Below are 12,907 nucleotides of genomic sequence, written 5' to 3'. Positions count from 1 at the left end.
GCCACATGATGACAAGACTCCTCATGATGGCAAGGATAGGGATTGGTAGGAGCAGGCACAGACTTGAACCGAGCTGACATAAAGCAGAATCACTGCCGTCATGAGTCAGGCTGTGGTTGTCTGAGGTGTTGGTCCCTGGCTTGGAAATCACGATAAACAAAGCCACTCAATTTAAATCCATCGGTTATGTTTCACGGATTAATCTCAATCTGTTCACAAAAAAAAGCCTGAGATTTACCAGATTCTTTGGCTGTTAGTATGTGTGTCTGCGTTTGTCCGGTATTGCTTCTTTTTAAAACTAAAGCCCATCAGGAATAAATGATTAACTGGCATGTACAGGACCAGGAGTCAATGGGCTGTGAGGTCAGTGAACAAGTTGGTATATATCGTTACATGTCTTATAGTGGAGTTGTGATCTAAGGTCTTTTAAGCAATAAAGCTTAGTATTTACCTCTGCTCACTGGACGTGTTCCTAAATAACAGCCTCATGATTGCCTTTTACTGAAGAACCTGGCCTTGTTTTAGGATACAGGACACTTCCTTGCTTTAATAAACCATAACCATTGCGACATCAACATGAACATAGAGTATGATCATTCACATTATGAGGGTACACATTCTATTTACATAAAAAAAGGAAGTGTTACAGACCGCAATTAGAGTAACGTTCTATGTTTATTCATATCAACAATCACATTTCTAATCACAATATTCAGTACTTTTTCAAACAACAAACAAAACAACAAGATGATATCTGATAATTGTGCAGCAGATAAACCGGGTTATACTTTATTTTCACAACATACCAACAAGTGACTGCAGCATAAAGGTGATCAATTGTCTTATCACATTTTTCACATGAGAAAGGTTCTGTCAGTCTTTTTAGGGCAGACAGGCATTTTATTTTACAGGGAAGGCAGTGTAGGGTTCTCTGAAAACGTGTCCTTTTTCCTTCAAATGTCTTTCCTGTTCTCCTCCCAAATGAATGCACTGGTGTCTTTCCTGTACCAAAGAGCGTGGAGAACAGTGATTTTGATTAACAGTTTGAACCCCTTACTGTCCGTTGAGCGAAAAGATAAATAGGACAAAATACCTCTGATACAGCAGCATAGTCAATACTCAGTTACCTTCACCTCACATTGACAACAACAATCCATTGACTGATGAATGAACATTTACAGTGAATAGCGCACACCTGGGAAATCCTACGCTCCTGCACTGTTATTGACTTTAATCCCTGTGAGGAATGAGTGAGCCAGACGTCAGCGACACTCAGCAGCAGTCACACCTTGTCATCAGGCAACATGTCGTCCTTGTGGATCCCTCCCTTGTCTCTGTTTCTACCAAAGGAGAAAGAGAAGATACCCCCAGTAGTCTCTTCAGATGGTTTCCTTCCTCTGACCTCCCCTCTCAGATCTTCCAGCTGGCAGTTTGCGGGGCTGCCGGGCAGCAGGTTGGGTGTGGAGGGAGTTGGGGTGGAGCCCCCCCAGATGTATAACGTTTCCCCCTCAGGGCAAGGAGGGAGACCCTTGCTCAGGTAACTGGGGCTCGGGCTGGCTGAGGACGGCAGAGTACGCTGGCTGCCGTTTAAGCAGCTGGAGTTGTGATCCGTTGATCCTTTGCGAGAGTTTCCGGAGGAGCTGATGTTCGAGGAGCGGTAATTGTAGGCCTTCCAGCCGGGGCGTTTACGCTGGTGACACTGGCATTGAAGGATGCGGATGAAGGCCAGCTTGAACTCGCGGTTGTAGCAGGGGTATATGATGGGGTTCAGGCAGCTGTTGAAGTATCCCAGCCAAAAGATCACTTTGAAGACCACTTCAGGTGCTCGCAAATTCTTATTAAAAGCACCTGGAGACATGGAGAAAGAAAAAGGAAATAATGTCATGCCAATAGCATTGGGCTCATCTATAGTATTTCCTAAAATGTAAAACTTGACATTGATCAAACTTGGACCTAATGCTTGTCATTGCAAAAAAGTTGTAGTGGAAGTCCCACACATCCCATATATCATGCTAAATCTCCTGATACCAATGCCTGAGTGATGCTGATGCAATATCAGTGCTCTTCCTCCATGAATTTAAAATGTGTACCTCTTACTATGTGGAAGTCATCAGAATAACCTTCATGTATGGTGACATGAAAAGACACTGATGAAGAAAATGTGTTACATTTGCAAATTGCATGTCACATCATAGCCATGGTCTGTTTAATCAGGGCCGTTCAGGATCAGTAGATAATTACACTGTGAGACTTGCAGGTTGTTTTTTTACCCAGTAGGGGGCAGCATTGATCGGGAACAACATCAGACTGCATGCTGATAGTATGTGGCTCACAGAAGTCCCAAGGGGAAAGCCTGTTTCACACAATTATAGAAAGACCTTGAATATAGGAAGGCCTTCAGAAGCCAATAAAGTGCTCCCTTTTCAAAAACCGATGCCAACACTTACAGTTCATGTTGGGAAATGTAATGAGAATACAGAAAAAGTGGGACGTCCCTGAATTCTTTTTTGGGATAAACTTTGCTTTGAGCAAAGGGTACAAGGTTGAGATTAAATCGCACCTTCTCTGTCTGAGGAGCTCTCACAGGCAGAATAGTACACAGAGGTATGTGACACTCAACAAGATTTTTTTCTCCAAAATTAGAGGCAATTGTTTTGATATAAACACCAACATACTGAACGTTTTTCAGGCATGCTAATGAGTTGAGTTGTGCCGGTGTTAAAATGCATTAAAGTGGTGCATTTTCTCCTCTTGTGGGCAAGATTAACAGAGGAAAAATACCTTACACTTTAATGAGGTGAGAGGGGGAAGCCTGAAGATAATAACACAGCAAGTGAGACATTAGTGTGAAAGCAAGACAGACTTTGTGTGTTTGTGTGTGTGGGCAGATCTGAGCAAAACTGTGCTTCTTTACACCAGCCCACATTCTTAAATGGATTTCACATTCCTGAAAATAAAAGAGGATGCACGATAATCTCAGGCTTTCAAGTGTGAAATGACCTCTGGATAGATATTATATAGGCACACCTCAGCTTACTGCCTCATGAATCACATCAACACCTTTCACAATTATTTCAAGCGGCACAACGTACATTATGCAATACATAGCAAAAGTTCTGTTACCTGAATCGTGTCTAACTTTTTTAGGTTGAACTTCTTTTATAATTTCACATTTTTAGTTAGATGCAACTAAAACTGAACTAGCAACACCATTCAATATCCAAAGAGAACACACACACACACACACACACACACACACACACACACACACACACACACACACACACACACACACACACACACACACACACACACGCACGCACGCACGCACGCACGCACGCACGCACGCACGCACGCACGCACGCACGCACGCACGCACGCACACACACACACACACACACACACACACACACACACACACACACACACACACACACACACACACACATTCACAGACGCTTGTGAATTTGTTAACCTGGAGGAAAGTAATCGTGCAACAACATGAGGACATGTCCTTTTCAACTTCCATTTAACCTAATGACAGCACAAATGTGTGTGTGTGTGTGTGTGTGCGCGCGTGTGTGTGTGTGTGTGTGTGTGTGTGTTTGTGTGTGTGTGTGTGTGTGTTTGAGTGAGACCAAACTTGAGACGTCTAAATGTGCCTGGGCCTCCTGCACTTTAGATGAATGGTTCTTCTTAGTGGCTAGTATTTTCACATGCTATTTTAGCTTCTGGACATCCACTTAGATGTGATTATATAACCGTGTGAGTTATGCTTGTGATTGGGATACATAGTAGGGCGCAGTGGAATTAATAATGTATCTTATCTTTCTCTTTTGTATGTGCTTCCATCTGTCTTTGATAATAGTCGTTGCAAGTAATGATTAATGGTCTTTTATTTTGGTCTATTAGATCACAAATGTAGAAAACCTAATGAATTACGGATGAAGCTGAGTTTAGCATTTGTAACATAGGCCTAGGCGATATGTCTCAAATTGTCTTTCCCGATATAGGTCATTTCATATTTAGATAGCGATATAAAAAATGTTGTAAGAGAAACTATAGAGAAAATGAAGATATAAATACTTCCAGCTTTGACTATGTTTATTATTTTTGTACCAATTAAGGCGACCACTATTAAAACAATAGTTTGATTTAAGTTGAATTTCATCAGCTTTCTGAAGAAATTGAGGTAGTTCTGCTTATTATCATCAATTTAGACAATTTAAACATCATATTAAATGTACGCGCCGCTCCACTGAAACAATGCAATGTTTTCTTATCAATGATCAACTATTTATTTCAACAATACATAATTGTGTTACTTGTAAATAGTCCATTTTAAATGTAATGGTTATGCTTTTGAATAAAAGCTGTGTGAGCATACTATGATCCCAAATGTGCCAGTTTGTTTTTCTATCTAATTTAGGAATACAAATGTCTGTGCCCAGTGCCAGGAGTTTTCTTCCTCTTAATCTTACATCTATTTCTCAATGTATCCTTTGAAAATAGGGTACAAAATAAGACCAGCCCTAAGGTCACATTGTCTGTGTTGTCCAACCAACAGTTGAAACAACACCATAATCAATCTACTCACTTCAACAGACACATCTTTACAATGGAAAGGCAGAGAAGGTTTTAGCATTGTTAACCACCTAACACTACTACATCTAAACATCTACAGGCCCCAACAGAGACCAGAAGGTGGACAATATGTTCCTGTGCCTCCTTTCTACTCAGGCACAGAATAAAGGAGAAGGAAACACATAAATAAATCTGGTTGTCAACAGACCTTCCTATAGTCAGATGTACATGTTTGTATGTTTACGTTTTGTGTGAGCACGGTCCGTTTTTGTCCCCTGAAGAGCGTTTATGTTATGAGGTTATAGTATAAGCTGCAGAGGATGCGAGACAATGGTATGGTGATAACTGTGGGAGGGTTGTTGTTTGTGGTCTCTGTCCTTCTGTTAAGAGAAACGTTTGCACCTCCTTCCTGAGGACATGCACACGCAAAAACATCTCACCATGAAACACAGGAACAACTTAACAAAACAAGGCATCCTGTTATTCTAACTAATTGAAGAACCATTGCCTATTCGCTGCCACGTAGTGCTCACAACCCCACAATCTGCTCTCCAAAACCTCACGCATCCAGTTTCATAACACACCTATAAATGTGATTAATTTGTCTTGATCTAAAAGGACAGAAGTTATTGCCCTAGCAAATTGCTTTCAATGAAACCATAGCGTGGAGCTATTTATGGAAAATTGGGTTGACATCCAAAGGTAGCTCACTTTCCCCCCCACTGGTCTGCTCAGATCAGACCCCTCCTTTCTTCTTCAATGCTTTGACACTTAGCACTCTCATTATTTTTCACCTTCAAAAATCCATTTCGATTACCCCCTAGTGCAGGGGCAAGCCAGCTCATGTGACAAGCAATACAAAACACATACACACTTGTGTGAGCTGCACACATGCACACTATCGTGTCCAAAAACACCTCGACATGGAAACAATTGGGTAACACCTCAAAGTGTTGGTTTCTCTCACACATGGGCACACTGCTTGTGCCAGTTGCTAAATGTGAGGCCTTCACAAGACATTAGTGCCTGTGCGGGTGTTAAAGAGCCGTGGGACAATGTGTGCAATTAATTAAGACGCACAAATCACTAAGGACTGGTGATAATATTCCCAGCAGAGTTGGGAGATTGGACAGAAAGAGACAGCTCATTGAAACATGAAAATGCAGAGTACCTCAAAGTACCTCAAAGGACCCCTCATATTTTAGAAGTTAAAACAAAACCTTTTCTATACTTTATAAAAAACACTTGAATTAATAATTATTTGTTTATGTTCCCTTATCTTGGTTTAGTTATGTTGATTTATTTTACCCATACGAAGTTCATTTAACGATAAGTCCATGGACAGAAACATTTATTCAAAATAGTGTTGATAGTTATCTAATAGCAATTGAGCGTAATTTTAAAGTAGCATTGTTTACATTTTTCACAGAGTTAAAAATGTGAGGAATTGCTGCTTTTCCTCGTTTTACTTTGATTCTATTTACTGGTTTTGTACATTTTCTGATGTGTCTTTGATGAAATATGGTGCTTAATAATACAAGCGCTACTAATGACTTTTAGACTGCTCTTCGATAAATAATTAAACATCTTGTGAATCATAGAAATGGTCAGAATGACTTTGCCATCTGGACTAGATTTTAGAATATTGTTCTCGGTTTCAAAACAATGTTTGGCCGCTGAACCAACTGTATTGTAATAGAGATCAGCTGGTGGGACATGTGCAGCCTGAAAGGCCCTAAAGAGTGTCAATGAAAATACATGTTATTATTATACCGCTGCATTAATAGTAAGGTCTAAAAGCATTTTGTAGGACTTTGTGTGCCCTATTTCTTTCCGTCTGGCCCCTGTGATCAAATAATACGTCTTCTTTAATATCAAATAAAGTTAAGTTAAGTCTGTTTGGGAAATTCTACTGCTGCTTTTTGTCCAAGGAAGCTTGCATGGAGTGACGCTAACTTTAATGTAATGTTTACAATCCTGAAGTCTGCATACCTTTCTTTGCTACTAAAGGCGTAAAAGGAGAAACGATCATTCAGAACCTGAAAAAGAAATGACTCAAACTCTGGGACTGGTTAGCTCAGGCTTGGGCAAAAACAAAAAACATGGCATTTATAGAATTTGAATCAAATTGTTCAGATAATATTCTGAAGGAGAGATTTCAAATATTTCTTTAAACTGCACGTGTTCTTGGGTTGAGACAGTCTATGGTGGACACTTCAAGGGTCAGAGGTCACAGTGGCTCTTTCTGACAGCATGCAGTCTAAGTTACACCTTTCCTGGCTTTAGAAAGAGTTGTACAAACTGCCGCCACATTGATACAATCACTCTATCTTTCATTCATCTACATAAACACACATTTTTGTATCACTTTTCCTCACACACATAAACAAAACACACGTGCCATTCGCTGCTACCAACACACTCCTAAACCCCCAGATAGGTTTTCAGTGACAGTGGGCAGAGGAGGGAGCAGGCTAGTGTGAGACAGGAAATCCCCCTCCACAGAGCAACATGGGGAGGGCCCTATCTCACTTTGAGTATTAATGTTCACACAAAAGTCACACACAAGAACAGTGACACAAACTTACATTGAAAAACAACGATGTTTCCTACAAATAGAAACAGAGAGTTTCAGTGTCCTGCTTTATAGGTCCACCATGCAATGAACTTCAGAAGATGAACCATGTGCTCCCCACTAACAGACTGGTGGACTTGCTTGTAGGCTTTTCCTTCATGCATCTCGGAGGCCCATTTCTAATGAGCATGAAACTAAATTGTATAGTGCTTTGTCCCAATGAATCAGTGTTGATACATTGAAACACGCTCTGGGGGTTTCTCAGCAGTTTGTTGATTACATAAATAGGCCCCTCCTGAACCTCACGTCCCCCTGCTCTCTGGAGCCTCTCAGATCTGATAATCAGAACTTTGGAAAATTACATTTGTAACATGCTCTTTGGTATCGCACTAAGAACGCTTGAGGCAAAATGTCCCCACCACCCCCATTTTGTGAACTTGCCCCAGGTAGTAATGTGCGTGTGTCCATGTGAGGATGGCGTGAGCCTGGAGCATCAACACATTCATATTTTACATCATTAAAAGTGTACACATGCAGACACATGACAACACACACACTAATATACTATAACCTACAGGGGCATATGGGGAACAATTATCTAAATACAGCAGCCATGTTTGTAGTTTACTCTTTGTTGATTGCGTCCTTTTGACCAGATTCCAACAAATAATGACTTAATGTTACCTTAACCTCTTTGCTACAAGACAGCCTGCAGCACAAGCATTCCACCACAGAATATATTGTTTAATATCCTCTGCAGGTTTTTAAACAACCATGACAACAGGGTGTTAAATGCTTGCCAGTCTCAGGGAGCCCCGGTTGGCCCCACAGGCCTCTGAATAAACCGACCGGAACAAAGGGAGGCCACCTACTCTCTTCTTGGCACACTTGAGGAGTGTATTTGTTGCACCAGCAGATTAACTGACACTCAGGGAAAAATGCAAAGATAACACTAATAATGTTCGATAGGCTTGTGAAGAATTCCTTTACAGGAAAAACACAGTGTCCCATATTAAGAGCCCTGAGTTTAGAGACCAAAACATCAGTGTTAGCTTTGGCTTTGTGTCGGAAAAATGTTAAAGTTGGCCCAAATAAAAAGTTGTGTCATAATAAAATATGATGCAATCTAACTTTATTATCTTAACAGAGGCCATGAAGTAAGAGAACTGTTATGTAGATCCACCCCTTCGCACTATTTATAATGAAAGCGGCAATACCGGTGATGTTATTTTCTTATTCCGGCAGTATAAAATAAGCACTACAGTATATCAAAGCCCACTCATAGGTTTGGTATCAATTCAAAGCAGTAATGCTGCCCAGGATATTTCCCCTGTGCCAGCTATATGTATGATTTACAATGCCTGCAGCATCCTATATTTAGATGGTTGTAACATATTGTCTACGGGTTTCATTAGCTAATTGAATATCATGAAGTTTATAAATTGGAGAGGAGGGGGAGGTGTGGGTTTTATTTTGTGTAAAAGCTCATTTTGTGACAGTGTAACAGAGCACAGTATAAAGGACCTATTGAACCTACCTATGGGTAAGGCGAGGAAGAAGGGCAGCCAACAAAGCGTAAACATGCCGACCACAACTCCCAAAGTTTTTGCTGCTTTCTTCTCCCGAGAGAACTTAAGAAGTTTCACCGTGAGGGAACTTCTCGCTTGATTTGCTCGGCCTTTACCGGCGCCTGCACCACAGTTCTCCTCTTGCACCTGAGAGCCCTTGTGGATCCTGAGGGTCAGCTCACCGGAGTTCATCCTCTCGCGCAACACACCGGCCTCAAGGTTCTTAGTGGTCCGTTTGGCAACTATGTACACGTGGCAGTACATGACCAGAATAACGATGAGAGGGATGTAGAAGGACCCGAGGGAGGAAAAGAGCGCGTAATACGGCTCCTCGGTGATGAAGCACACCGTCTCGTCTGGCGACGGCGGCTGCTTCCAGCCCAACAAAGGTCCGATGGAAATGACTACTGACAGCACCCACACCCCGAGCATGGCCAGCAGAGCTCGCTTCTCGGTCACGATGCCAGGGTACTGCAGTGGATGGCTCACTCCGATGAAGCGATCGATGGATATTACGCATAGGCTCATGATGGACGCGGTGCAGCACAGCACGTCCACCGCCGCCCAAATGTCACAGAAGATCCGGCCAAACACCCAGTAGTTTAAGATCTCTAGAGTCGCGGACACTGGCAGCACAGTGGTGCTCAGCAGCAGGTCGGCCATGGCCAGGTTGATGATGAAGTAGTTCGTCGGTGTCCGCAGGTGCCTGTTGCACACCACCGCGAGGATGACGAGGATGTTGCCCGCGATAGCGAACACGATGAAAGCCCCCAGCACCATGCCGAGCGGGATGGCTCGGGTGAGGTCCACTTCCGTGTAGTTCCCACTGGAGCTGTTGGTAAAGTTGACCGGGGAGGACGCGCCCGCAGTCCAGCCGAGTTCCGAAGAACCCTTTTTCCACAAGTTTGTGACATTGTCAGTGCTCAGACTCATTTTGACTCAAGAGGTCCTCCATAGCAGGCTTCAGATCACTTGTAACTCCAACTCATGAAAGAGCTCTACTAAACAAAATGAGAACTACATATCCAAAGTCTCCATGGTTGAACTGCGGGTCTGCAATTTAATTTCCAAATCACTGATGAGATGTTTTGTCAGAAAGAAGCGATCAGTACGCAGCAGTCCCCATGCAGTCCTCACTCCACTCTCCTGGGGGCTCAGTGGAGAAGTGAGGGGGGCAGCAGTCATCTCCTGCCTCCTCAGCACCACACACAGCTCTCCCATGTCGCCTACTGACCAAACATACCTAAACACGAGTCTTTAAGTATACGCATGACGCATAAATGAAAACCCGCTACTTTAGAGAAAACAGGCTAACATTGCATAATTTTACGCAGCTGTGCGCAATGGAACTGTTTGCTGTCTTTGTCTTTCCTCGCTGTGGGAGGGCACTTAACTGGTGCACATATGAGCGAAAGACGTTTGTGCCAACACCACCTGATCAAAATGATAAGGGTTCAAATAGATACCAACATCCCCTCTTCTATAACAGGCATTTATTTCTAAATAGTTTCCTATTTTGGTCATATGCAGGAGTTCATCAAAGTAACATCACTTTGTATCTGAGTTCTGTTCGTGAGGACCGACTGATTTAAGGGGCTGAGTTTAGACACAAGCACATTCCTAAAACTGAGGGTCCGTCTGTTTAAGAGCTTTTGCCCTTCATCGTGATGTTACACTGGAGGGGGATAGAGCACAGTTTTTTCTTTAAGATAAACTGTCTGAAATGCAATGATTAAATACATTCTTACAACATATTTAAGGCACAGGTGAATGTGTGATGTCTTGCAATTTATAGTCTTTATCTGCATTTACTTTATTGGCTTTTCCCTATGAATGTTTATAGCTGTAGGTTCATTTTGAACTTAGTTGTGACAAAAGTATGGGATGTTGTAAACATTTAAAAATCAATTTATTATAAATCAGCACGTTATGGGTGATTATATATATATATATATATATATAAAATAATTCTTTAGAAAACCTTTCTAAAGAATTATTTTGAATGAGAGGTGTTTTTTTTAATCCAATACAGATGTTTTTGTATTCACTTCATTGCTTATTGTTTTCATTTACTTTGCATTCTTTCAAGAAAACACAATCACTCAGTGTGACCTGGTGCTGCTCATACAGTTCAGTTTGTATCTCATATGTCATTTGAGATAGGCCTAGGCTACTATTGGCTGATAACTGAGATCTGCTATATTTAAATCGACACACAATAAATTATGAATGAAAGGTAATGCAACAATCATAAAATAATGTAATAGTAGGCTTATCTGGTACTTAAAGTGGCCATTCTGCACAATGAGTACTTTTACTTTTGGTACTTTAAGTATTTTTTGGTTCAAATACTTTCCCCCCTAACTTAAATAGCCTATAATTTGGAATTCTGGACTTCGATTTAGGTACATAATCAGGGTACTTCTTCCACCTCTGCCGGTGACAGGTGCATGCTGGGTGCAGCTAACCCACTAGCTACTAGCAGCTAGCTAAACATCCTCATGGGTGATCGTCCAGCGGGTGACTTCTTCATGAGCAGCAAACATTTACCTTCAGAGAGGCCTTTCTGCTGCCTGTGACAATATTCTGCAGAGGAAGAGAGGCTCGGCTGGTTTATTCTAGAGTTAGCATGAACGAACTCAGAAGAAGATGGATCTGGAGCAGATGGAGGGAGACTTCGCAGACGCGCAAATTGATATCCCAACAGGTGTGTGCAAAAACAAACTCTCATGAACAGCGGGGGAAACACTACTTAGAATTGTACTTTTAAAGTAAAAGTACCCGAGGGTAGAAATACTCTGTTACAAGTAAAAGTCCTGCATTCAAAATGTTACTCAAGTAAGAGTAGAAAAGTATTAGCATTAAAATATACTAAAAGAACCAAAAGTAAAAGTAGGCTACCATGCAGATTGGCCCATTTCAGTTTAATATACATTATTGTTTTGATTATAATTATTGATGCATTAATGGGTTTATCAAAGCTGGTAAGGTTACTTACTTTATATGCTGCAGGTTAGCTTGTGAAGTTTGCGCCACTTGTGTAACTCAAGTCTTGTGTTGATCATATTTCACATCATTAAACTAAATCTGCAAAGTAACTAAAGGCACTAAATAAATGTATTGGAGTAAAATAGACGATTTACCTATGCAGTGTAGTTGGGTAGTAGTACAAAGTAGTAAACAATAATTGAATTGTACAAGTTAGTACTTGAGTAAATCTACTTAGTTACTTTACACTACTGCTCACGAATGTAATACCTGTACAGACGAACACTGAACAACCACTGTGTAATAGAGACATATCATCAGTGTGTTGTAGCCCAGGTTACTAAACATTGTCCATAAACTTGGCAGCCCTGTGTGTGTCAAATATTTTAATTTCTGTGTCCTAATGCATATTGTTGCATCCGCCATGGTTTCCAAGGCTGTTTTTGTTTATTGTTGGTCATTAAAGGCAAATTAGTTGAGTTTTGCCTCTTTTTTCTTGTTATAAGGCTGCACCAAGGTGTCTATGAATTGATAAGGGATCTCTGGCTGTGAGGTATTTGTCTACTGCAGTCAACTTGTTGATGTGTCCTTGGGCAAGATACTTGACCCCAAGTTGCTCCAGATGGCGTAGCCAGTGGTGGGAAAGTTAGTTTCCCTAAGCATTGCAGCCTCTGTATGAATGTGTGTGCATGTGTGAATGCTGACTTCTAAAAGCACGTAGGTGATAGGTGGATAGACTGAATGCAGTCTTATTACCATTTCCATTTTCACTAGTAGGCCAATACATTGATGTGTATATTATTTAAGGAAGCAGTATTTTAAGTTGTGGATCTCTTGTGGATTAGTCGTTCTAATTAAAGACACTCACAGCAAGTGAAATTGTTTTTATTATCAATTGTAATTTCAATGTTGGTTCATGATGCATTAAAAGTGTAAGAGCACTTTCAGGACCCCTGATTTGCACAATTAAATTACAAGTAAAATATCTTGTTCTTCTTTGTGTTATGGTAAAGCTATTGGTTCTTAGGATTTTGTACAGTAGGCTATAACAAATGTGAGTAAATCCTTAATTAAGAAATCCCTAAATGTATTGCATTCCTTTCAACGCGTATCAGTCAGTAGACACACACTCTGTCTTTCAACCCTTCAACAGATGCCAGAGTATGAGGGTATTATGAGATATTTCTTAAAA

The 12,907-nt window shown here is 41.1% G+C and overlaps 1 protein-coding gene across 1 annotated transcript; it reads right to left on the bottom strand.

The window, feature by feature from the left end:
* Window positions 1–656: 656 nt before the first annotated feature.
* Window positions 657–10,644, bottom strand: LOC117454472 (alpha-1A adrenergic receptor-like). Its single transcript, XM_034093728.2, has 2 exons — window positions 8,697–10,644; window positions 657–1,848 (listed from the first exon to the last, which is right to left on the bottom strand). The coding sequence occupies exons 1-2, from the start codon at window positions 9,658–9,660 to the stop codon at window positions 1,283–1,285; spliced, it is 1,530 nt and encodes a 509-aa protein (XP_033949619.1). The 5' UTR covers window positions 9,661–10,644; the 3' UTR covers window positions 657–1,282.
* Between the last annotated feature and the right edge of the window lie 2,263 nt (window positions 10,645–12,907).

Source organism: Pseudochaenichthys georgianus, chromosome 10 (assembly GCF_902827115.2).
Source record: "Pseudochaenichthys georgianus chromosome 10, fPseGeo1.2, whole genome shotgun sequence".
NCBI classification, from domain to species: domain Eukaryota; kingdom Metazoa; phylum Chordata; class Actinopteri; order Perciformes; family Channichthyidae; genus Pseudochaenichthys; species Pseudochaenichthys georgianus.
The sequence above is the reverse complement of the archived record's forward strand: the minus strand, read 5'-3'. Positions and strand labels throughout refer to the sequence as shown.